Genomic DNA, 26856 nt, shown 5'->3' on the forward strand with positions numbered 1-26856 from the left:
ATGGTGTAGGAAGTATGGCCGAGGAGGGCCAAAATCCCGTCTGTCTTGGCGTTCCTCCAGGATGGGTTGGATAAAGACCTAGTCAATAGCTCGCTAAGAGTCCAGTTAGCCACCATATCTTGCTATGGGGGCAAGTCAAAGGGGTCCCCCTATAGCTCATCCAGATGTGGCCTGCTTCTTGAAAGGAGCAGGCCCTATTAGGCTGCCAGTAAAACCCCTGGTGCTGCCGTGAGACCTGAATTTGGTCCTGAGAGTATTTACAAAGGCCCCATTAGGAGCCACCATAAAGGATTTAACGCTAAAGACGGTACTATTGGTAGGAAGGTGTTTGGCCAAGAGGATCTCGGACTTACAGGCACTGTCCTGCAGAAACTCTTATTTCTCCTTTTTGAGAGAGAAGTCATGGTTAGGACAGTCCCATCCTTCTTACCTAAGGTAGTGTAAGAATTTCACAGAAACCAAGTGGTTGCCTTGCTAGGTTTCAGAAAGGAACAATGTCAGCGCCAAAAGGAGGATCTTAGATTTCTGGCTGTAAGGAGATGCCTGGTCAGATATCTGGAGGCTACAAATAGATTTAGAAAATGAGACAGACTTGTTATTCGCAGGGGGCACGCAGAGGTGAAGTGGCCTCAAAGGCATCAGTTGCAAGATGAATTAAAGAAGCAATTGCATCAGCTTGCATAATGAAGGGAAAGCAAGAGCTGTGAAGGGGCGGCTGACTCCACGAGAGCGCAGTCTCGTGGGCGGAGCGCATATAGGTGGACCCAGTGGAAATATGTAGAACAGCTATGCATGGTCATCGCACCTGCATTCATTTGCAAAGCATTGCAGACTGAATCTTCAGGAGAGAGGGGGTAAAGCCTTTGCCACGGCGGTCTTGGAAGCAGCTCTAGGATACTCCCACTTGGGATAGGTACTGCTTAGGCGATTCCCGTTAGTGAGCACTGGTCTGCAAGGCAATAAGGATGGTTCAGTTAATTCTTACCTGCTACTTTTTTTTAATTCTTGACAGACCAGAATCCAATCCTGAGAAGTGATTGGAGGACCAAAAAAAGGATAATAATAAACAAGGTAGGCAAAAAGAGAATAAGAAGTAGAGGGATCTTTTTTTTTTTTCATTTAAGGGGTATGTAGAAAATACAGCTCAGGGATGGAGATCAAAGTCCATGCTCATTCTTAATCTATTTTTGTTCTTTTGTGTTAAGGTTATCATTCGTAATATTTTATTGTTGAGTTCCAGGAGAAACCTTAGCCTTCAGCTCGGACAAAGAGACTGATCCCGTCCCTCCTGCACTAGGTTTTATAGGGAGGCATGTCGGGACAAACAACTTGCCCTCTGTCTCCATCTGCTGGCAGGGGGGATGAATCCCACATGTCTAGATTGGTCTGTCAGGACTCAAGAAAAGGGAAGACCTAATTGAACTTTTTTTGGTTTTTATATATTCCTGTTTATTTTTTTAATTTTTGAATTAAGCTGACTTTTTTAAAATTGCATTTGTAATACTATTGTAATAAATTCTTTATAAGTATAAAAAAAATAAAACTTGACACCCTCAACCCATGATCGTTGGGGACAGGGAGAGAAGGCGCACAAACTTCTCCTCTCTCTCATATGCACACATTCTCTAACACACACAAACACATTCATTCTCTTGCTCACATACTCCCCTACCCACAACATGCTCACACACACATTTGTAAAAAAAAATAAGAAATTACCTTACTGGGTCAGACCGAGGATCCAACAAGCCCAGCATCCTGTTTCCAAAAGTGGCCAATGCAGGATACAAGTGCCTGGCAAGTACCCAAACAGTAAATAAATCCCATGCTACTAATGCCGGTAATAAGCAGTGGCTATTCCCTAAGTCAACTTGATTAATAGCAGTTTACGGACTTCTCCAGGAACTTGTGCAAACCTTTTTTAAATCCAGCTATGCTAACTTCCTTAACCACATCCTCTGGCAATGAATTGTAGAACTTAATTGTAAGTTGAATGAAAAATAATTTCTCCAGTTTGCACACAGTACTCATGGTATGGTCCCACCATGGAGCGATACAGAAATATTATGACATTCTCTGATTTATTCACCATTCCTTTCCTAATAATTCCTAACATTGTTTGATTTTTTATACCACTGCAGCACATTGAGCCGATGATTTCAATGTTTTATCCATTAGGACGTCTAGGGCGTTGCAATTAGTATTAAATGCTGCCGCACGACTGCTGACGAGGGTTCCCTTAAGAAGCCATATCTCCCCAGTGCTGAAATCTTGTCACTGGCTTCCAGTTAATCAGAGAATCAAATTTAAAATGTTATCATTGACTTTTAGGACTATGCGGGGTGAGGGTGGCGGTGTCTAGATATATGCCAATTAGGCCCTTACGTTCACAGAATGCTTCTCTGTTATCAGCACCAGGTACGACAATGGTGAGAAGCCAAGAAATGAGGAAAGGGGTTTTTTTGTGTAGCACCACGTTTGTGGAATGCACTCCTGGAGAAAATCAGGCAGTTATAGGATTATAGCATCTTTGGTAAGCAGGTAAAGGCTCAGCTGTTCGAGGCTTTTGAATTTTTTACATGTAGCTTTGTCTGTTCTTGTGATGTTCTATGATTTTGTTTTATTGTGTATGTGATGATGTAAACCCCAGAGATCAGTGGTATGGTAATTGGGCGGGTTATAAATAAATACATCTTTTTTTTCTGGGTGGTAGCTCCTAATATGGAACCTAACATCGTGTAACTACAGCAAGGGTTATTTTTCCCTCTGTGCATCACCTTGCACTTGTCCACATTAAATTTCATCTGCCATTTAGATGCCCAATCTTCCAGTTTCGCAAGGTCTTCCTGCAATTTATCACAGTCTGCTTGTGATTTAACTACTCTGAATAATGTTGTGTCATCTGCAAATTTGATCACCTCACTCGTTCCCTTTTCCAGATCATTTATAAATATATTGAAAAGCACAGGTCCAAGTACAGATCCCTGAGGCACTCCACTGTTTACCTCTCTCCAGTGAGAAAATTGACCATTTAATCTTACTCTCTGTTTCCTGCCTTTTAACCAGTTTGCAACCCACAAAATGACATTGCCTGCTATCCCTTGATTTTTTTTGTTTTCTTAGAAGCCTCTCATGAGGGACTTTGTCAAACGCCTTCTGAAAATCCAAATACACTACATCTTCCGGTTCACCTTTGTCCATGTTTATTAACCCCTTCAAAAAAATGTAGATTTGTAAGGCAAGAGTTCCCTTGGGTAAATCCATGCTGGCTGTGTCCCATTAAACCATGTCTTTCTATATGCTCTGTTGAGTTTGTTCTTTAGAATAGTTTCCACGATTTTTCCCAGCACTGAAGTCAGGCTCACCCTCTCTCTCATTTACACACATGCTCTTTTCCTCTCTCTGATTTTAACAAAATCTTTTTCTCTTAAATACATGCCAACCCTCTCAACAAATCTCACATATAATCTCATTCAGGCCGATACAGTACAGTGTGCTCCGGTGGTGCGCACTGTTAGCCTGCGATTGGCCGTGCGTTTTTGATGCGCTATTTTTACCCCTTATACGGTAAGGGGCAATAGCGCGTCGAAAACACATGGCCAACCCCCCCGAAACTAATAGTGCCCGCAACATGCAAATGCATGTTGATGGGCCTATTAGTTATTCCCGCGCCATACAGAAAGTAAAATGTGCAGCCAAGCCGCACATTTTACTCTCTGAAATTAACGCCTGCCAGCACCAGGAAAGAGTACAGAAAAGCATAAAAAACTGCTTTTCTGTACACCCTCCGACTTAATATCATAGCGATATTAAGTCGGAGGCCCCAAAATTAAAAAAAATTTAAAATAGGCCCGCGGGTTGAAAACCGGATGCTCAATTTAGCCGACGTCCGTTTTCCGAACCCGTGGCTGTCAGTGGGTTAGAGAACCAATGCCGGTAAAATTGAGCGTCGGCTGTCAAACCTGCTGACAGCCACCGCTTCTGCCAAAAAGAGGCACTAGGGACACTAGCGTGTCCCTAGCGCCTCCTTTTACTGCGGGCCCTCATTTAAATACTTGATTGCATGCCCAGAAGAGTGGCCTGGGTGCGCGTTGGGAGAGTGGGCGCTCGCCTCGGAGCGCCGGCTCTCCCGCGGGTTTTACTGTATCGGCCTGATTGTTAGTAATGTGCATGCAAGGTCTCACGTTCACTTTTCCATGGCAGTTGGTAAAGCAGAAGGTAGACACAGAAGCGTGTATTTGTGTAATAAAATATTTGATATAAAACATAAGCTGGTTAGAGAGTTTATATGACAGCAAATTGTGCAGCTGTTATAGTGTCAGAGGAAGAAAGAGGGAGTATGATGAGAATGAGAGGTGAGAAAAGATAGGGGTTGAGTTTGTGTGTGTGCTGTGAATGTCCCTTTTTAATAGTTTCAGATGATTCAGTGATGTATTTAAGAGAGAACGGGATGAGGTAAGTGATATCTGCGTTCCAAAAAAAGTCAAAAGCTTGTTTCCTTAAAGTTAATGTCTGCCTTCTTGTTTAGTGATTGTTCTTCATGGTTTTAACTTTGTTAGACAAAGGATGTAATTGGGGTTTTTTGTGTCGTTTTTTTGTGCAATAATTTCCAGAAGCACCAGTTCAGGCCTGATTAAGTCCAGTTAGGTATATATATATATTTAGGCCCATGAACCTTGCTGAATTACATTTTTGATATGTATAATACAAACAAAGTGTGAAATGTCAGTGTGTGTGTGTGTGCCTGGGGGAATGCAAAAGCAAATTGTATGGTACCTGTAAGCAGAGCATTAAGGCTCGCTTGCCTTGCATACGGCAGTGGTCCATAGCATAACCCAGCACTTGCATCATCCTTAAGATGCCACTAACATCTCCAATAATATGTACCCTGCTATTTTAGCAGGTTCCCCTGCCCTGCACAATGTCGTCTCCATAGCCATGGAGGTAAACAAGGTCCATTTGGGTCAGGTAGGGCAGCTACTTCAGGCCGGAGTAATTCAATATGCCACCTCAGTACCCGTAAGAGAAAGAATGAACAGCGCATAAGGGATGCAGGAAATTTCTGTTGTAAACATCCCCTTGTCCCTCCCTCTACCCTCCCCTTGCTGTAAAAAAAAAAAATGTCCTCTTAAGATGTAGTCAACTTTTTTTGGGGTTACCATAACTCTTGTGGCATAAAGGAGTTTGCTGTCAGCCATTTTAATAATTAGCTGCTTTACATGCAATGCACCATTTTTTTTTTTTTACAGTAAGGTTTTGCATGTGTGAATAGTAATCTGAAATCATGCATTACGTGCTACCTTGGTAATGCATTACCTGTAATTTGCTTTTGGGAAACGGAACACTTCCTTTCCTTGAAGTTGTGGGTGTGTTGGTGTGAGGGAGAGGTTTTGTTACAGTTTTAATGTTTCTCTGTTCCTAAGTGCATGACTAATTTCCTCTATTTCACATGAAGAGATGGGGCACTACCTCTCTATGGTGCAGGTGTCAAAGTCGAAAGATTTGCAGCTAAATTTACTGGGCAAGATATTTATAAATGACAAGCTGGAGTCTCCTGAGCTCTGCTGTAGTGGGCCTATACTTGGATAAAAAGGAGCCACTACATCAGATGTCACCACTCTGTGTACTCCTGGGATATAGTTTTGTGAATAGACTGCACTAGCTCTGCACATTGGTAGCTTTCTTTCTCTTCATTAGTTCAGTGAGAAGAAGCTGGAAAAGCCTTAACAATCCAGCTTTCGTAAGTCACCTTGTGCAACAGTGTGCAATCCTTCCAATAGAAAGGATGACAAGCGGAGACTGCGCCAGTATTACCACAGGTGATTACCAGCACTGCTGCATGTATGCTGAGTGACACCAGGGTGCCACATTACCGCATGGAGACATTTCTACCACAGATTTTTCTTAAGTCTGTCTTTCTTTTCTCCTTCCTGTTTCTACTGAGTTTAACTTGAGTGCTTTTGTTACATTTAAACTAGGATTGTGTATAGAGAGAGTTCTGAGCATCCTTTGTCAGGGGTGGGCATTTTTTGTGCTGTTTTAAGTGCACTGAGGGCAGGGCACAGCAGGTCCTTGACACAGTAAACCATCTCCACCACTTGCCACAGGTATTCCAGTGTATAGCAGGCTTAAACGCCATCATTTTTAGCACCCAAGAAGCCCCTTCAATCATGGATCTCCAGCCTCTACAAAAAAAAAACAAAAAAAAACCTTCAACCCAACAGGTATAAGGCATTTTCCCAGCTAGCAGACTTACCCCACCTCAATTGCAAATGCAGGCCATAAAGTATAAGTATAGTAAGGTGCAGACAAAACCTGGACTGGAGACCCTAAAATCCAAACTCATATGCAGTGCAATAATGCAAAAACTGAAATATCACCATTCTTCCTAAAACAAAGTCAAGAAATATAAATCAGTCATAACAGTGCAGTTAGTGTAGCTGGGTTCAAAAAAGGTTTGGATAAGTTCTTGGAGGAGAAGTCCATTAACTGCTATTAATCAAGTTTACTTAGGGAATAGCCACTGCTATTAATTGCATCAGTAGCATGGGATCTTCTTAGTGTTTGGGTAATTGCCAGGTTCTTGTGGCCTGGATTGGCCTCTGTTGGAAACAGGATGCTGGGCTTGATGGACCCTCGGTCTGACCCAGCATGGCAATTTCTTATGTTCTTAAGGTTCGAGGAACCATGATGCATCCACAATGAAGCCATATTGTTGATCAAAAAGCCATGCAAAGCCTGGATGCAAGAAAACTACCTGCTGGTGCTAAAGACACAGCTGTTACCAGGAGCGGAGTTCATAAAGTTACTGCTGATTCAGCATCGCATGAGACTTCTAGCATTATTGGCTAGTGCTGAAGAAATTAGCTTTTAAACCCAAAAGGTAACACTGTCAGACATGACTGAGCTTCCAGGACAATGTTTTACATGCCTGACAGAAGAGCTTGAATCACAGTGGTGGGTCGAAGAACACGTGGAAGGATTCTGGCTGCAGCTATTGCTTTCAAGAGATGGCGCTAGGCAGGATCAGGTGGCTATCACATCCAGTGTCAAATGTCCAAGTTGAGAGAGTGCTCCTCAGATGACACTTCTTAAAGACAGCACGTGTAACAGACTCTGTCTCACACTATTATCCAACTTCTGCCTTGCAGACCAGTCTGTATGGATAGGACTTCCCCGCTGACCAGCAGGTGGAGGCAGAGAACTCTTTCACATCACTTCTATCTATTCTGGGACAGCTGGGTGGATCTTCAGTAGTTCTCTGTTTCCAAGCTGTTGGTAGGCTAGGGATAGCTGGAGATTACAAAAACAAAAAGCAGGGAATTTCTTCTTTTGGGGGGGGGGGTTTCTTTGTTAATCTTTCGCTAAGTTTGGTTGTTCGGTTAAAAAAAAACGAGAAAGAGAGAGAGAGAGAGCTGCAAACTGCACAGGGCAGTTCCACTGAGGGGGAGAGACTCGCTCAGAGGGAGTGAGAAAAGGAACCCCGTCCCCATGGCCGAGGCTGGAAATATCTGCACTGTGGGGGGAAGAAGGCAGAACTCAACAGCTGGCTCCTTTTGCCCCCGATGCGATGGGCTCAAGTCACCGAAGTATGTCTTGTCAGGGAGGAAGGGCAGGTTGCTGCTAGAGGAGCAGCCGACATGGCTTGGCATGAAGGGGGCAGCGCGAGTAGAGTGCTCGGCGTGGGGAGACGCTGCCCATGCACCCGAGGGCCCGGCTACCACGGCAGCCACTCTCCCAGGCCAGGAGACGTCAGAGAAGCTTGCAGGTTTTAAAGAAGTTTATTTGTGTTTTGTTAATGCACCAGGCCTACAGGAAAATGAAGGACAGGATGACAGGACAGGAGGGGGAGGTGTTTGGGTGAAGCAGAGGGCTTTGGGAGCAAAGAAGCCCAAAAAGGGAGTCCCCTACTCCTTTCCCCTCTCCCTGACTGGCTCCAGGGGAAGGAGGCCTCTCGGGAGGCTGTGAGCCAGAGGAAGAGATGTGAGGAAGGGGAAGGATGCTAAAGTCAGGGTGTTTAGAAGGGAGGAATTGAGCTCCCTCATTAGAAGGGTCAAGCAGGCCTCGCGTGCGAGGAGGAGGAGGAGGAGGAGAGCTCTCACGGAGAGGCCCCATTCTCCAAGGCATTAGAACACTGCTTAAAGCCCGCTCCACCCAGCTATCAGAGAGGCAAGGGTGGAAAGGGAAGCACCAGATGCAGCCATAATAGGAAAGCAGGAATTGAGAGCACTTTAGCTGCTCTAGCAGATAGAGGTGGACAATCTGTTTAAGGTACTGAGAGTACATGCAGCAGTGACAAGGAAAATAACAATCTCGGTGGAAGGGGGCGCAGCCCTCAAGCAGACATGGGACAGGAAGATAAGGAATCCCTGCTAAAAAAAAAAAAAAAAAAAAGGCTTGTGCGATTGCTCGTCTCTCCCTACAGGCCATGGTCTGGGGGGCTATGTAGCTAAGGCACTAGTAAAGTTATTGCAGCAGCACCAGGAGGTGATGTTGGGTCTGATGGAAACAAGAAGTTGGAGTCCCGTTCAGCATTTTTAGCAGACACCCTGTATGATTTAATCAGGACCTCAGCCAAACAGATAGCAGCAGTTGAGGTAGGAAGGAAGTTCCTTTGGCTGAAGCAGTGGGCGGTAATCGCTGCCTCAAAGTTCAGAATGAGTGGTTTTTCCCTTTAAGGGACATCTCCTCTTTGGAGAGGAGCTTGATGCCTTGGTGAAAGGGTTGGTAGAGGCAAGACCACAAAGACTTCCAGAAGTCCGAGCTAGAGACTAGTTAGGAGAGCTTTAAGATCCAAGTCAAGGGAGAGGAGGCTTTATAGGGCCAGTCAGAGCACAGACCACCCAGGGGAGTAAGCCCCAGCCGAGACAGTCCTTTTAGGGGAACCAGAGGTGGTCCAGAGATAAGGACCCCCCCTTCCCAGGGTTGAGGGGGCTTTAGGGGTGCCGGATGACGGTTTGGGGGCCCAGTCCTCGATTTCCCCAGTAGGTGGCCTTCTATCACTTTTTTTTTTTTCTCGAGGAATGGGTCCAGATAACCAGACACAGGTGGGTCCTGGAAGTGATTCAATGGAGTTATGACCTGGAATTGGCCACGGCTATCATCAGAGTATTTTCTACTATCCCCCTGCAGGTCCCCTATAAAAGCAAGGGCCATCCGAGAGACTCTAGATTGCTTTCTGGTGGTACCCAGGGTGCTATTCCCTGTATTTTGTAGTTCCCGGGAAAGAAAGAATGTTCCACCCAGTACTGGGGTGAACACGACACTCGGGATGCCTCGATTCAAAATGGAAACCTTAAGATCTGTGATAGCAGCAGTCAGGAAGAGGCAGTTTCCTGGACCTGGCAGAGGCCAATTTACTCATCCTCATCAGGCAAGTTCACTGGAAACCCCTGAGAAAGGAAAGTATTCTGGTCCACCTATATCTGGACAACTGGTTAATCAAGGGCCACATTAAGGGATGAGAGCCAGATTTATTTTTACCCAGCAGGTCAGAGGCCACCTCGAAGCCCAAGAGCTATCTGCAGCCATCCCAAACTTAGTGTATCTGGGAACCTTATTCGATACCAGTCAGGGGAGAGTATTCATGATGCAAGAAAAAGCCATGAAGCTGAGAGCTCAGGGGAGGCAGTTGGTGGCAAGGCCAAGAGCAAAGGAATAACTGCAAGTATTAGGCTTGATAGCAGCAGCGATAGACGTGGTTCCCTGGGTGAAGGTGAAAGCATTACTCTCCATTGGAATCCCAGAGAATCAGACTGCTGTCTGAGGCCAAGACTTAACCTCCAGTGGTGGCTGGAGAAATGCAGTTTGCGTGCAGGAGGGAGCCTGGCTCCTCCGGTATGGACTATGCTGGTGACACATACCAGCAGGACTGGTTGGAGAGCCCACTGCAAAGGGCAGGTGGCAGAAGGCAGATGGATGGAGATAAGCAGGATAATGGGAAAAGTCACAGGGGCAAAGGCATCCTCAACCTGCTCCATTTTGGACAGCCGCACCCACAGGCCGGCTCCACCAGGTGGCAGCAGAGCTGCAAGCCTAAAGCTGCCTCTCAAACTGCAGGAGAGCTGTGCCAGTTTACTCTCAGGTGCCCTGACCTAAGACACCCTCTCTGCTCTCCAGTCTTTCCTTTCACTTCTTCACAAGAAACTCTCTGTTTTTCTCTCAGGCTTTCTGAATTGTTCTAGTTTTTTTTGCCTCTATTCCTGTGTGCGCAGGCCCGGCTGCTTCCGTGCACACAGCCATTTCCGTGGATGGCACCGAGCAGGATTCACAGTCCTCCCTAACTTCACAGGTGGGGACTTGCACACATCTTGCCAAACCCTCCTTTCTCCTCCCCTCTCCACAACAAACTACGCCTGCAGCCGTGTATCAGCTTTGGCCAATACCTAAAATTTGGGTGACATTTAGGGACCATAAAGCAAAATCCTGGTTCTGGCCAGGAGAAATGAAAGCTGGGCACAGTGGAATGACCCCCTGCTGGCCGGTAGTGTCGCCTAATCCTTGCACCAAGAGCCTGGCCTGGCTTGCAGGGTTCGTGATACATACATAAAGCTAATAGGTGCTGGCATCTTGTATAAATCACTCCCGTACAGTGTGGCATAGTAAGAAGTGCTCAGCCTTGGCCCCTGTATATCTCATAATGCCCACGTATTGGGGTTTCTGTGTATGATATGTAGGTACAAGGATCACAACTTATTTCCTGACCCTTATGTCTACAGGATACATCATTTATATAAAAAATCACCATGGGTGGGTTATAAAGTAACATCTTCTGAATAATCCTTATTGCATGCAGCTTGCTCAAACCGGTTTCTGCTTATCAGAGTTGGATGTGGTTTGTGCCCTCCAGTAGTCTCATTGCCCACCATAGTGAAAGGTAGTAGCCAGCCAGTGGCATGAAGCACAGCAGTAACATGTCCTGCTAGAGCCTGGGAGGGGCCACGTTACAGCACCTGAGATAAGGGAAGAGAAGGCTCCCTCTGTATGCCTCACACCTTCCTGCTCTGGGTACACTGCATCCTTCGACCAGTCTCTCACTGTGTCCAATGGATGTGGATCTGTTGTCCTTCCTCCACCGCTGCTGCTATTAATGGCTTGCTGCCGAGTAACAAACAGGTCTTTATACATTGCACTCACTACGCCATTTAAGCTATATTTGATCTACTAGTGATTTTAGAGTTGTTGTTCCTGCTTTTTTTTTTATTTTCCTCCATTGATTACAGTAATGCACTACTAATTGCTATCCAGTTATTGCAAAATGCCTCAGTCTGGTTAGTGCTGAGAGGTAATCCTGGAGATCACGTCACCCCCAATGTTGATGAAACTGCACTGGTTGCCTGTGGACCAAAGGAACACATTTAAGCTTCTAGTCCTAGTCTTTAAATCAATGAAAGGACTTGGCCCACCATCACTTTCTGAGATGGTGTCGTCACATGAGCCATGACGAACAGCCTGGGCATAGGATGATATGTTACTCTGTCTGCTTCCCCCAAAAGCTATTCCATATGCTGAAACCTGCACATGCACTTTTTCTATAATTGGACTGCAACACTGCCTAGATAACTCTAATGCAGGACCAAACTCTTTTGTTTTAGAAAGCAGTTAAAAGGTGCTTTATTTGCTGGAGCATTTGATAACGTTTGAACAATGCATGTATAGTTTTAAGTTTCACTTATCTTAATGCGTGTTTATGTCTGGTATTGCCACAGTTCTTATGCTTTGTGTGTACCTATATAGCACATAGCCCAATTTATTTGAAATTAGCGGTTTATAAGTTTCTTAAATAAATATAATAAATCTCTCTCTCCACTCCACCCCCCCCCCCCCCCCCAATTACATTACCGTTCTCGACTTTAATTTTCTCCTTTTGAGGAGAGGAGCTGATTAAATATTTGGAGTCGCCGAGCATTTTCGGCACCAAAATGGAATGTCCTTTAAGGAGAATCAGTGTTCAGTCTTAGAAGTGGCAAGATCTGTGCAAACTACAGGACTGGGTTGCAATCCCACTACTAGCAGATGGAAAACGGGCCTGAAGCACTCAAACTTATCAAAAAAAACCCCCAGAATTTTATTTTATTAAAAAAGTATATAAAATGGACACAGTTTAGCCCAAACCACACCTGTTTTATATACACTTTCTTGTATTTGAATAGGCTTTGACTTTAACGCTAGTAGGTATAAAGTTAATATTAATTTTTCTTAGTATCTTAAAGATCCACTTTATAATTTGAGTGACTGATATTTTTTTTCATTGTCTAATCCCTCTATAACCACTCATTCAGTGGGTGGCCATCAGCAAGTCACTTAAACCTCAGACTTCCAATAAATTCTTTGGAAAGAAAAACAACTATGTGATATACTTTCTAAAGCAGGAATAGTATGTAAACGTTGCAAGTTGAAGCTCAGAATGGTTTGTAGTTTGTGACATTTTTGTCAACCTGGGGTGCCCAAGGGTTCCAAAATACTTAAAATGAACCTCTCAATGTTCTGCGTCAGCAGCTAAAAATTTGAAAAAAGAAAAGCAGGAGAGAGGAAGTGGACTGTGCTGTGTCTTGGCAGGACATATTCATGCATAAAAGACAATTGTCGATAGTGGAGGATTTGTGTGGTAAAACGACTCATTTCTCCTTGCTCATCACCTGCAGTCACACACAGGTTCTCATCTTGCACCTTCCCCTAAATCCACCCAGCCAAACAGTGAAAATTCGCTGGTCAGGCTGCTGCTGATCCCTACAGGTCTGGCCTGTGTAGCATACAGTGGGCTGCTGCTAGCGGATTTGAGCAATGGGTGGGGGCTCCAAGCCTAGGTTCAGTTGTACAGGCACTGCCCCCCTCAGCAGTTGAACTGTGCATATTAAGAAGGACAGCAGAATGGCACAAAATCCAGCAACCAACTGCTTGTAGTCATCCCAGTCCAGAATAAAACCAGTTGTGAACCTGCACATCGGTAATTCAGGAAAGAGCCAACAGAACGGTGATTGGCTTACTCTCTAATCCATGCACAGAGGGAGCCAACGCTGTTGCTCGCCAGAAGAAAGGAAGGCCAGGGGAGATATAGTCCCAGAAGAAAAACTCAAGGACAAGGGGGTCATCTTCTGAAGTGAAATGTTATTATCGGTCAAAGCCGTGACCGCAGTCAAGAATGTGCGGGACAGGCCCGGCGGGGATGCAAACCACAGCCGAGGAAGACCTCTGCCAGCACAGTAGGAAAGGCCCATGCACATACATTTTCTTTTATACATGTTTGGTTACTGAAACAGATGCTGCACAAGATTGACTTTGGGAGATGAGACTTCAGTTTTCAGAACAAGGCAGGTATAAAGGAATACAAGGTGCTTCCTTCTGCTTAGACTAATGCAAAACATTTGGGACTAGCTTTCAGAGCAGTGCATTTTAATATTAGAAGTCCAAGGCTTAATTACGTCTTACACAGTCTTGTTATTTTTGCACGTGTATCCATGCATTGTTTTTAGGGTGGCTGGAAGTAGAACCAGAAACTGCTGAAAAATCATGTTGGGTTGGAAGGAGCAAGCCGAGACAGATAACTGTCCGCTCTCAATAAAGTAGGACTACGTCTCCCAGTACTCAGTAGCATGGAAGAAACTCCCCAGCCATGGTTAAGTTGCAGCGCGCTACTGCCATCCACCCATGAACTCGGGTAGAACAAAACTATGGTTCAAGGCCCAGTGCAGCCTTTGACTGAATTTCTTCCGGCTCCTGGCAGCAACAACGGCCGTTTGATCTGGTCTGCAGCAGCAACTGAAGGAGCTTGGATCCGGCCTGCAGTAGCAGCCATTACCACCAGCTCAGATACTTGAGGTCAGAAATACAAGCAACAGCAACCATGGCATGCTAGTGCAAGGCCTCCAGTGCCTGGCTGCCTTAGGGGTGTGTGAGGGAGCAAAAGTACAGCATGGTGAGTGTGTGAGGGAGCAAGAGTACAGCATGGGGCGTGTGTGAGGGAGCAAGAGTACATCATACATGGGGTGTGTGTGAGGGAGCAAGAGTACAGCATGGGGCGTGTGTGAGGGAGCAAGAGTACATCATACATGGGGTGTGTGTGAGGGAGCAAGAGTACAGCATGGGGCGTGTGTGAGAGAGCAAGAGTACAGCATGGGGAGTGTGTGAGGGAGCAAGAGTACAGCATGGGGCGTGTGTGAGGGAGCAAGAGTACAGCATGGGGCGTGTGTGAGGGAGCAAGAGTACATCATACATGGGGTGTGTGTGAGGGAGCAAGAGTACAGCATGGGGCGTGTGTGAGGGAGCAAGAGTACATCATACATGGGGTGTGTGTGAGGGAGCAAGAGTACAGCATAGGGCGTGTGTGAGAGAGCAAGAGTACAGCATGGGGAGTGTGTGAGGGAGCAAGAGTACAGCATGGGGAGTGTGTGAGAGAGCAAGAGTACAGCATGCGGGTGTATGAGTGAGCATGCATCACCACCCCATCCATTCACACTCTACACCATAGTTTCCTAGGTGGACAGATATTGGAGAATGGGGGGAGGTAGAGAGCAAGGTTGAGGAAGGTTGGAAACCATAAGAAATTTAGAAATATTAGTACTGACAATCTATATGCCACACTCTTGCTCCTCCACTAACATTTCAAAATACCATAAGGCCACCCCTCCCCTTCCCCAATCCCTTCCCAGCAAACAACTCACTATCACTTCCTCTCCCCCCTCCTACCCCTCACAGTGATTTTAAATGTCCTTTGTGGCCTCTCTTGAAAGGTTTGGGGACCTCTGCTTTAAGATCAGTGGTGTCTACTTTGGCTATCGCAGTCCTCAACCTTTGCAATGTACTTCTGGTGGGTCTACCAGGCAGGCTTACTCCTAAGCTTCAGCTATTACAAAACAGCACTGCAAGATTGATTTTGGAAAATCCAGATGTGAAAGGGCTTCTCCTATGCTTTTCTCCCTCTACGAGTTAGTAGTTGTTGAAAGGCTTAAATGTAAGTTATTGGCCAATACCTTCAGTTCCATGAGAAGTAACAGTTCAAAGTATATTTTAGATAAGTTAGACTGGTGTATATATATATCTGGTCAAGATTTCAGCTCTTCTCAGGCTTGCCTATTGGCAGTAGGTTCAGCTCTGACAATTTAGTTGAAACATTAGGCAAATCAAGCTTTGTCAGTTGTGGCCTTACAGCCATGGAACAGTGTATCAGTTTCAATAAGGGCAGAGTTACATAGAAACATAGCCTGATACTTCACTTTCAATGCATACCCAGCACAGCTCTCTGCATCAACGGCAGGGGAAAAAGTCTGACACTTCACGCATATCCAGCATAGCCCTCTGCTTCAACGGCAGGGGAGCAAGACTGATACTTCACTTTCAATGCATAGCCAGCATGGCTCTCTGCTTCAATGACAGGGGGAATGAAGAAAAGTGGATCTATATACAGACAACAACCAATAAGGACTGAATTACATAGTCTGGATAAACATGGGTGTAGCTTGCTTATTGCGGTGGTTAATACCCCTAACTAATTAAGCTATTTCACTTAGATGCAGTTCCAACACTGCTCTCTACATTAATGGCGGGGGGGAGGGGTGGAAGGGAAATAGAATAAAAAAGGTTACTAAGAGCCATGAGAAACAGATAAGTATGTGAGAGGAAAAAAAAAAAGGTGTGAAAGCTTGCTGGGCAGACTGGATGGGCCGTTTAGTCTTCTTCTGCCATCATTTCTATGTTTATACTGATTAGGCGGTATATAAATTGATTAAATAAATATGCTATAATGCTTGCTGCCTAGCGTGTCCCTTCACCCAGCAGCAAGAGACTAACGTTACAGGGGCTCATGTTGCCCTGCTGGCTTCTTGCTGCAGGCACATAAGAAATCTTTTCCTTCGTACAACAGGCCGGATCCAGTACCCACTGCCAGCAGAGAATCAGAGTTGCCATCAATAAATGATAGGCCCTTAATCCCAGGGGACTGTCTCAGTTGGAGGGAGGAAGTGGTTACACTTCCATCATTTCACACTACACTTCGCAGCAGGGGCAGCAGATGGAGGTGGAGAGTAACCTTATTGCTGTTCTCTCTGCAAAACCTAGCACACATTTTTACCCCTGCACCTGGCGGCTGCTTGTCAGCAACCCCTCTGAAAACTTTAATTGATTCATTTCCTCACTTTACTGCTTATATTCTTTTCACGTTTTGCACAATGAAAAGCAGAGGTGGAAGCTCACTTGTGTTTACGGGGGCAGGGCCAGCACCATCCGACAATCAGCCAGTCCGTAACCCCCCCCCCGTTTCTGCTACAGAAGTCATTCTACCCAAGAGCCCAATACGTGATTAGGCCGAGCAGGTCCACACAGGATTCATGTATGGTAAGCTCCAGTGATGCCTGAACCCAGCAAAAATTCATTTAACCATGACTAGGCCTGCCTGTGAAGGCCTGCAGTCCAGGGGCCTTGCTTGGTTTTACGGGAGCACTCGAGGATGGCCTGGACGGATTGAAAAACATGGCCAAGAGTAGTAAAACTCCGCCAAGTGCGATTTAGTTTGTGTGTGCGCATTCTCCTGCCATGTGGGACGCTCTCTAGCGCTGCTCTTCCAGTGTTATCTGAGGAAGAATGCAGATGCGCTGGTAGCGGAGAGAGTCCCACAGCAAAGGAGGTAGGAGGCCCACGGAGGACTTCCATGCACAGTAAACAGGAAGTTGCCCAAAGCAGGGCAATGGTTTGTAGGTCCTCTCAGCACTGCAGCCTTAAAGCAGACACATACACTCCTCTTCCATTAGGAATGGGGGTAGGGATTACTGTGCTTCAGTTTCCACTCCAAAGTGGACCATAAACAGTAAAACCTCCCTATTACAAATCTTAGGGTTGTTTGCTTTATAAAATCATATCTTCCCTCTACTGCTGATCTGGGTGCAGAATACACAAGCTTTACTGGGACTGCGAGTAACAAAAGTATCTGTGCCACAGGGTGAGGCAGGGCAGGCGCTATCTGCATGCCGTCGTGAGGATTGCCCACTGCCTGTGCTCACCTACACCCAACAAACAGGCAGGAGGGGGGAAGTTCAGGAAAGCTCCTTCTGGCTGCAGAGGTGGGGGTGGAAAATCACTCTGTTTGGGCCCAAGTGACGAAGAACATGCAGGACATTGCCACTGCTGCTAAAAGGAGGGGATGGCCGATGCTCCTTGACCCTCGTGGCACGAAGCTATGCAAAGCCTCAGCAAGCTAGGCTGGCCCTGTCAAGCGTGGCTGCTGCATGCCAGAGTTAAAGGAAGGGAAAACAAGAGACTGAAGGATATAAGCAGCGCCCTGCAAGACCAACAAGCCATGGAGCCCAGCGTCCTTTCTAACTGGGGCTAGGCCAAGGCACCCGAGTGATATTTTGTTTAATCTTTGGAAGGCGATTTAGAAATGTTATTAAACAAAGTATGCAGCCTAGCCCAAAGCGTAGGTCTCTTTGTAGGCGTTCACACCTAGGGATGAGCAATGGCTGTCCCAGAGTCCCAATAAGTGCTGATGCGCTATGCGAGCTGCTTTGACCAGAGCCTTCAGCAACTCCCCCCCCCCCAATAACACACATACACAGAGGCAACTTTATTTTGCAGCTGAAAGCTTCAGCTTTGAATCTCTCACAAAACATTTTGCTTCCCTCATCCTCGGTGGAGCAGCAGCAAAGATATGCAAATTTCAGGAACAGAACTGACCTTCCCCCCTCCCCTCCGAAAACTGTAAATAAGCATCAGCCACAGTTGAGGAGTACAGGCAGGAGCTAACATCCTTTCCCTTTCCAAACACCCACCGCTGCAAGCTCCCTAAAATGATATAAAAACATTACAATATACAGATCCTTTTCAAAAAAATGGTTTCTTTTTCAGTGCAAGCTTGATGGTGTCACTTTACCTTCTCAACACAGCAAGGGTGACGGCCACAAAAGCAGAAAGGGGTACTCACCTTTTATTGTAAAATTATAAGAAATGGCCCCAAGAAAAGAAAGGAGACCTAGGAAGAAGATCAGCAGCGAGGGGGAATGGCCCAGTTCCCTTCAGAGCACCAGAGTCAGAAGAAAAGCAGCAGATGGAGTGCACGTCACACCGTCTCACTTGTGTTAACTTTACCTTTTTAATATTCCATCAAGTTTACAGGGTTACAATTGACTTAAATAGTTTTAGGCTTAAATACAATCTGTATAATAATGTTATAAAATGTAAACTTTCAGTGTTTTATTTTCAACAAGTTTTAATACCTGAATTTCTGCAAAAAACTGTGATATAATTCTTTTAAATACAGCACAGACGCTGTTGCCATCTTGGAGGATGAGAGGTAGGACACAGTCTTGTATCTTTTTACCTGAGATATGAGCACTGTAAAACAGTCCCATCGCTTCTTCTCTGCCTGCAAAACCCCAGAGACTACCGCTGCCTGTATGTGCCAACGAAAAAGCAGCAGTGCGAACCCCTCCCACTGACAACCAAGTCAATGCAACTTAGGGAAAAAAATAAAAAAAATATGAGCATAGGAACAAAGAACGACAAGGACGAATCCCCACCCTCCAACACAACTCCTAGGAAGGCCGGTTTGTGGGGCCCAGTCACTCCACTCCTGCCTGCACACCTCTCGAAAGACCAGCTGAGAAGCAGATTTTGGAAAAAGCCAAATCTCCAGCGAACCTCCAGGCCTTAAAAGTGAAGGGCCGGTTCCATTCCATCTGCAGCGCTGAAAGTCAGCCCCTCAGCCAGCAGGAAAGTGCTCGACCTACGCTTCCTGGTGGCAGAGGGAGCAGGCGCTGCTGTACAACTCAGACACAGGGAGCCGGAGGAGGGAAAGGGGACCTGTGTCAATGCTGCAGTATGCCACCGCCTCCTCTTCTCCTTTCCAAAAGGAGTCCTAGGACGGAGCTTGACCTCACTTTTTGTTTTGAAAGTAGTCACTAAGCTCATCGAGCCCCTTTCCTTTATTATTACTACACGTTTCTTAGCATCCAGTCAGATGAATCCAGAAGAAGTGAGTTGCGCACTTCTACCAGCAGCTGGAAGCTGAGCAAACTGCCGTCACAGTATATATATATACATACATACATATATATTTATATATACCCAGCCCTGCAGTGACGCCAGCCTGCCAGTATTCTCTGTCTCTAGCAGACGGTGGATTAAGGAAGTAGTCACGGCCGTACACATGGCTGCTGAAAAGCTCAAAGGCAGTAGTTAGATTTATTGTCTCCCGTCAACATTTGCCGAGCTGTGACGTGGTCCTCTTTCCACACCTTACCAAGCACTATCGTCTGCATGTGCAGGCCCAGGAGGACACAGCCTTCGTTCATGCAGTTTTGATAGGACCGCGGGGGCAGCCTCCAACCCTCTTCGAGAGTAGCCTGGGTACATCCCACTTGTTTTGATTCATCTGACTGGACGCTAAGAAATGAGAAAATTACTACTTACCTGATAATTTCCTTTTGACAGTCAGATGAATCCAGCTTCCCTCCCTTGGCTGCCGAATGATTGCATATTGATCCTCCAGTATGCCTACCTGTTATAGGGATTACTGGTAAGTGTTACTCCAGTCCCTAGACTAGTGTTATTATGTTCTTGTTGGAGCTCAGGGTTTCCTGTTGCCTGAGTAGTGACGTGGTTATTTGTTTTTTTGCTAGTCTGTCCACAGTTACTTTTGCAGAGAGTACAGGCAGGCTGATGTCACTGCAGGGGTATATATACCGTGACGTCAGTTTGCTCAGTCTCCATCTGCCGGTAGAGGTGCACAACGCACTTGTTCTGGATTCATCTGCATGTCCTAAAGGAAAGGAAATTATCAGGCAAGTAGCAATTTCTCAATAGCCATAGTTTCTAAAAGATAGCCCATTTTACCCACTTCTGTACACACCAACACACAATGCCCCAGTCCAGGCTGGTTGGCTCCTCAAGGAAGAGAAAGTTATGTGGCTTACAAGCAGATAGTTCCTTGAAATTAAATTTCACGCCAAACCGATAGGTTTCCAGATCCAGGGAGCGGATAATTATGCAGGCAATGCTGGAAATGCTACAGCGTGGTTAAGCTACTGCACTTCTCCCCATCTCCCCTCCCCCCTTACAACCGCTACCTCCAACCAAGACATCTCTCCTATAGGCACAAGCTGAGCAGATTCCCTGAACACAATAAGTTACTAAAAAGACTTTCCGTCACACCCCACACTAGAAATCTACAAAAGACTCTTTGCTTCCCGCTCCCTATACGAGCAATGAGCTGGATAACAGATCATAGCCCCTGAGACACTATCCATGCTCCGGCACAGAGAGATCAGAAACACACCTTACAGATATGCACACACACACACACACTATCTACTTCTTCCCCAGTTTTCAATTTTCTTTGTACTAGAAGAATAGAGTTCTATTAGCCATATTGGTCCTGGAGGAACCTGGAGTCTTTGTAAGTTTTTCATACCTTTTAATGGACCAGCAATGAGATGTTGATGTGTCTGAACTTTCAGGACCTCACAGGCCCCTTTCCTACAAGTGAGAAGACACACACCTGGGTGGCACTACAACAGTTTGGTTGTTGGTCTTTTAGAAGCATTCACAAGCTACAATGATTCTAAGAGAAGAAACTCAGAACATGAGAATCCAGTCAGGCATGGGGCTGGCTTGCTTCAGCGACACAAGGGGAGATGCATGGCTGCTGGCAGGACAGACTATGTAGACTCCTCTAGCTGCAAAGCTTTCACATGGAGGCCAGCAAAAGGAGGATGTTTTACAGCACCCTGCTACTGTGTATGTGTTTCTAGTGGACAGAGATGGAACACCGCTAGGGGCAAAGCCAGAGAACAACCCGTCTTCACTGAACAGAATTGCACACGAAAAAACAGCACGAGGGCACATGCACCGAGCTGAAGGCATCCCCCTCCTTCGTCCAGTGCATGATCGGCATATACTAAAGTTTCCTTTCTGCCAGAGTACACTGACTACACCATCGCTCCTCTTCAATTTCTCTCTTACTCCCACTGGCTGGAATCCCAAAGCTTCCCCCTCCCCCACACCCCCAACTGGCCACTGCAATACACTAAATCAGCTCCACTCAATAAAACATTAATGCAGATCAATCACGAAAAAAAAAATCAATCAATTGATCTTTGCTGCTGCAAACTCACCTTTCATTTTTCAAGACAAATTCTGCATTCTTCACCTCCAGGGAAATAAATTACAGTGCTGAAAAGATGTGCAAAAGCCCTGAAGAGGGTGCCGGGAAAACCAGCATCTCATCGTATAACCACCCCTTCCAGCTCCTGCAAAAGCTCACATCCCAGGAGGAGGAGGGGGAAGGGCCTCCCAAGAGCAGCAATGCAGGAAGCTGCAGCCACTTCCTTCCAGCATGGGCACGGCCTGACCTTGAGCAAGGAGAGGGCAGAGGAAAATCTGAGAGAGCACTTTGGGAAATGCACGCATTGGGGGGATGCACCCAAGTGCCACAGCGTTGGAGAAAAGCAGGCGTTCTGCACTGACCGGTCAGCATTCCAATTGAACAGCTCTGCACACCGGGCCCAGGAAACAGAGAGGCTAGGAAGAAAGATTCATTATCTGCTAATGAGGAAGGCAGAACCTGGCTGCATCTTCCTTCCCCTTTTCAAAAGGGGAGAAATTCAAGGGATCAATGAGCCCAACAGAGGGGTCAATCTCAACCTCTATTGAATTTCCTCTCTTCCCTCTCTCAATGAGCTGGGGGGTCAGAGAGTCAAATACAAATACATCATTGAGCTGAATAAAAGGGAGGGGGAAAAAAAAAAATCGATAAGCCAGCATGCTATAGCCCAGCCACCCATAAATCTGTGCCACATTTCAGTGTCCAAAGGGACTCTTACAGATTGTTCCCCATTATCCAGAGCATGCTTGTAAGGTTTATTATACTACTTGTTTGCAGAGTGCTAAGGCTGTAGCCTAATTTCCCTGCAGGCCCTCCTCCTACCCCCACCCGGCGGCAGTGCCCGGGAGCGCGCGCAAGACTCTTTAAGGATGGTGCTGGGTTGATAAAGCAATGTTATTAACAGAGCACATGGTCACAGGCCGACTCGGAATACAGCAGCACGCATGCATTGGGTTCTCAGCCCCCGCAGGAGCAAAAAACGACAACCTTCAGAACCTAGAGTCAAAGCAGGTACTAAATTAAGTGGATACATATACACGCACACAGATACATACATACAGGCACACAACCTACAAAAAATTAAAAAAAGCATTCAGGAAAAAAAAAAATATATATATATAATATACTCTTTGCTCAAATCTGTGCTACTGTTTATCTGCAAAAAAGTGTCGTGCTCACCTCTTTCCCTGCTACTGTGCCACAGCTGCACTTACAAACATGTGGTACCAGACAAACATGAGGTCCCATTCTGAAGCCCCCCCTGTTTAAAACATAAAACCTCATGTCTTAATCTACTCTAGTGAGGCGGAGGAGAATCTAGAGAGAGAAAACCACAGGGAGATTTCCGTGTCCCGAGTCAGACAAATATTGATATGTAAACATGGCCACATCATCTCACACCTGAAAGAGACAAGCCAGAGAGCAGAAAAGCCCCTATGGTCCGTAAGACAGCTCTCAGACAGACAGACAGACAGACACACACCGCGTCCACACAAGGAGATGGGACGTCAAATTCCACAACACACACGAAACTTCTGCTTCTCAGCTCTCATTTCGGGCTCCTCTTCGTTGCCCCATATTTGTAATGTATAAAAAGGAAGTGCCTGGCAGCCACACATTACAACAGCAGAAATATGTTAGACAAGGCACAATCAACAAGCACAGGGGAGAGCCCTGTTGCTCTCCGCAGGGCAAAAAAAAAGCAGTGAGGGAAATACTCAGGACCAGAGCTAGGAAGGGGCCTTGGCAATGCTGGCTCCGATTCCAGAGCTGGAGCTGGGAAACCCAGAGTACTGCCAGCCCTACGAGGGAGGCCTCCCTCCCCCACCAGACCAGACCAAGGGAAATCCCCAGCAACCTCACTCCCCCCCCCCCCCCCATTCACACCCAGCAATAACACCCAAGTATTCAGTGTCACCCAGCGGGTACTCAGCACAGACAAGTCCTGCTTCCCTAAAAGCGCCAGACAAAAAGGTAAAGTACACAGTGTTTCTCTCTAACGCCAGGTTTCTTTTTTGTCTCTGAGAATAAAATAGATATTTACAAAAAAAAAAAAAAAAACCCTTTTAAAATTTGATATAGTTTTTTTTTTCTGAGTGTCATTATTAAAAGTTCTCTTTTTTAAAAAACAAACAAACCCCCCCCCCCCCAACAACACAACCACTAAAACCATCCCCCAACCTTTACATGTGTGTGTGTGTGTGTGTGTGTGTTTCCCTTTAGCGATCAGGAAGATTGTTATAAAGGCCTGGTGTAATGTTTGTATATACAGAGGTATTTAGAAAACAGTGCAAGTATGAAAAGTGAGGTAAAATTGTTTTAAATTTACAATTAACACCTCCTCCTCCCCCACAGGTTTAAATGCTAAAAGCTGAAGTCATCCAAGTTCAGCGATTGTCCCTCACATAGTGAAACACCCCCTTTAAAGCCATTATTTAGCCCCTTACCCTGGGGGGGGGGGGGTGTCACAAACCTGAGAACGTGAAATTCAAGTTTTGGGTTGTTTTTGGCATCGGCTGCAGTACACGCGTGTGTGTGTGTGTGTTTGGCGAGAGGAAGCAGCGCTGTTGCTGGTTAAGGCGAGGTAGAAACTGCAGGTATGGACAGGGGCGCAGGAACCAGGCTGCTGCTGCTGCCGCTGCCGCTGCGGCCGTTACTGTTTCCCTTCGTGTAACTGGAGGTGGCGGACACAGACGCAGACGAGCTGGGTGTTTGAGCAAACAGCACACCTTTGAAAGGAAGAGTAAACCATGCAAACAATATTCAGAACTTGGTCTACAGGAGGTGGGAAGGGGTGGGGGAGGGGAGGGGGGAACGGGTGGGACATGGAGAACTTGCCTTCCTCTAGCAAAATCCTGGACACAAAGGTATCAGCACTCTCGCTACACCACCCAGCTCACAGCAGCGAGTCACTTCTTGGCCTCCAGATCTGTGTTAACTGGGCAGAGCAGCGGCAGGCACTGCCCTGCCTCAGGGAGGGGATGCAACAGGCAGACAGGTGTTGACCACCACGAAAGCTCCGATTTCCTAGATTTGAATCAGAACCAGTTATCTGGTTCTGGCAGAGCTCCCATTCCTGTCCCCTCTTCCGCTGCTGCACACCCTTCACCAGACCCATTTCGGGCACCGCACTATCCCCCCTCCTCCGCCCTCAGGCAGTACAGCTCCCCTGGCACTTCAGTGCAGCGCGCTGATCAAATCACGGGACTACGTCAAATAGGATCCTTGGCAGCGATGTTAACAAGTCTTTCCGTTTTAAATCATTCGCATGCCCTGTCCTAGTCAAATACTACTGGAACAGCATGGGACTGTCAGGCAAACCTTCTAAATGAACCAGTGAGAAAGAAGAAAATTACTACTTACCTGATAATTTCCTTTTCTTTAGTACAGACAAGTGAATCCAAAACCAGTGGGTTATGCACCTCTACCAGCAGATGGAGACAGAGCAAAACTGACATCACAGTACATCTATCCCTGCGGTGACATCAGCCCGCCAGTATTCTCTGCAAAAGCCAGCTGTGGACAGACTAGCAAAACTTGATCATTAACAGGTAACCATTCCAGCACTCAGCCAACAGGAAAACACTGAGCTCAGACAAAGAGTGTAATAACACTAGTCTAGGGACCAGATTGACACTTACCAGTACTCCCTGGAACACACAGCCACGCAGGAAGACCATAGCACAACAGTTCGGCAGCCAAGGGCAGGAAGGTGGATTCACCTGTCTGTACTAAGGAAAAGGAAATCATCATGCGAGTAGTAATTTCTCCTTTCTTAGTGTTCAGACAGGTGAATCCAGAACCAGTGGGATGTACCAAAGCTACTCCCGAAAGGGGCGGAAGACTGCCCGTGGTTCAGTCAAAAATCGCACGTGCGATAATGCCTGGAAAAACGTATGTAAGGAGGACAATGTCACAGCTCGGCAACTATCGACGGGAGAATCTAACCTCTGCCAAGACACTGCCTGAGCCCTAGTAGAATGAGCGCTAACCTGACTAGGTAACGGCCGCTCAGCATCCACATATGAGGCCGTGACTACCTCCATAATCCAGTGGGCTATTGTAGCCCGCGAAGCTGGCGCACCCTGTTTACTCCCACCATGGAGAATAAACTGCCGGTCTGAGAGGCTCAGAAACCTCTAAATACCTCAAGATATGCCTCTTGACATCCAAGGGCCTTAGCAAGTGATATTCCTCTGCCTCTCTTGCCCTGTCCAGAGACGGCAGGGAAACAGACTGAATCAAGTGAAAATCTGAGACCACTTTTGGCAAAAAGGAAGGAACAGTATTGTAGCTGTGTCGCCCCGGAGCCACTCATAGAAACAGCACCCGGCAAGACAAGGCCTGCAGATCAGATTCTCGACGCGCAGAACAAATTGCCACAAGAAACACCATTTAAGGTCAGTAACCTCAAGGAAAGGTTATGCGCTGGTTGAAAAGTAGGCCCCACTAAAAAATCCAAAACTAGATTAAGACTCCACAAGGGCACCGGTAACCGCAAGGGAGGACAAAGATGCTTCACTCCTTTCAAGAAACGGGCCACATCTGGTTCAGCCGACAAGGGCCCACAATTCACCTGACCTCTGAAACAGGCAAAAGCAAGCACCTAAACCTTTAAGGAATTAAGGGCCAACCCTGTACTCATCCACTCTGCAAAAATTCCAAAATGAGTGGGATCTTAACCGAACGAGGAAGAACCTCTCGATCTTCACATCAAGCCTCAAAAACTCACCAAACCTGCACAGAGGCTAAGGAAATGGAGAACTTTCTCGCTCGTAGCAAGGTGGCAATCACCACAATAGAATATCCAGGCTTCAGCAACAGAACCCTCTCTAAGGCCATAACAAAATCGAGTCAGCTCTTTGTGAAAAACAGGCCCCTGCCGAAGCAGATCCCTGTGCACCGGAAACCGAAGGGGAGATGCCACCAGGAGCCTTTGCAAATCTGTATACCATGATCTTCTGGGCCAATCTGGTGCCACCAGAATCACCATCCCCCCTGTGACTCTCGGTTTTCTGAAAGATTCTGTCCAACTTGGGCCATGGGGGAAAGGCATAAAGATATTTGTCCTCCTGCCACTCCAGTACAAGGGCATCGATGCCAAAAGACTGTATCTCCTGCGACTGAAGAAGCAAGGGACTTTTGCACTGCGAACAGTCAGTCACCAGCAGGTCTATAAATGGAAGGCCCCAGAGATCCACTATTAGCTGAAACACCTCGTTTGAAGTTCCCATTCTCCTGCATCCAGACTGTCTGCTGAGAAAGTCAGCTTCCACTGTCTTTTCCTGCAATGTGCGAGGTTGAGATCTCCTGAAGATGCAGTTCCGCCCATTCCATAAGTTGGGCTATTTCCTGCGATACTTGCTGGATCTTGGTTCCTCCCTGCTGATTGATGTAAGCCACTGTCGGTGCATTGTCCGACATTATCCGCACTGCATGACCCTGCAATCTATCACCAAACAGCAAGCATGCCAACTGGACTGCATGGACTTCCAGTGAGACTTCTGCACACCAGAACCCTTGAACTGTCAGCTCCTGACAGCGAGATCCCCAACCCTGGAGGCTCACATCTGTCGTGAGTACTAGCCAGTCCGGTGATCTTAGGGAAACCCCTTTTCTTAGAGGATCTGCTTGTAGCCACCACTGCAGCTGAGTGCAGACCTCTATCAGCAGATGAAGCTGAATCCAATATTCTTGAGACTGTGGGCTCCAACGAGACAGCAGAATGCACTGAAAAGGACGTATATGCACCCCTGACCATGGCA

General features: G+C 46.5%; 1 protein-coding gene across 2 annotated transcripts in view; it reads right to left on the reverse strand.

Moving 5' to 3' along the window:
• Positions 1-22985: 22985 nt before the first annotated feature.
• The window catches only part of ARID3A (AT-rich interaction domain 3A), an 86949-nt gene continuing 83078 nt past the window's right edge, over positions 22986-26856 (reverse strand). For both annotated transcript variants that reach the window (XM_029613446.1, XM_029613447.1), the window contains exon 9: positions 22986-23820. In XM_029613446.1, the coding sequence (XP_029469306.1) occupies positions 23666-23820 (155 nt within the window). In that variant the 3' untranslated portion in view covers positions 22986-23665. The remainder of the gene's footprint in view (positions 23821-26856) is intronic.

Source organism: Rhinatrema bivittatum, chromosome 8, assembly GCF_901001135.1.
Source record: "Rhinatrema bivittatum chromosome 8, aRhiBiv1.1, whole genome shotgun sequence".
In the NCBI taxonomy this organism is placed as follows: Eukaryota; Metazoa; Chordata; class Amphibia; order Gymnophiona; family Rhinatrematidae; genus Rhinatrema; species Rhinatrema bivittatum.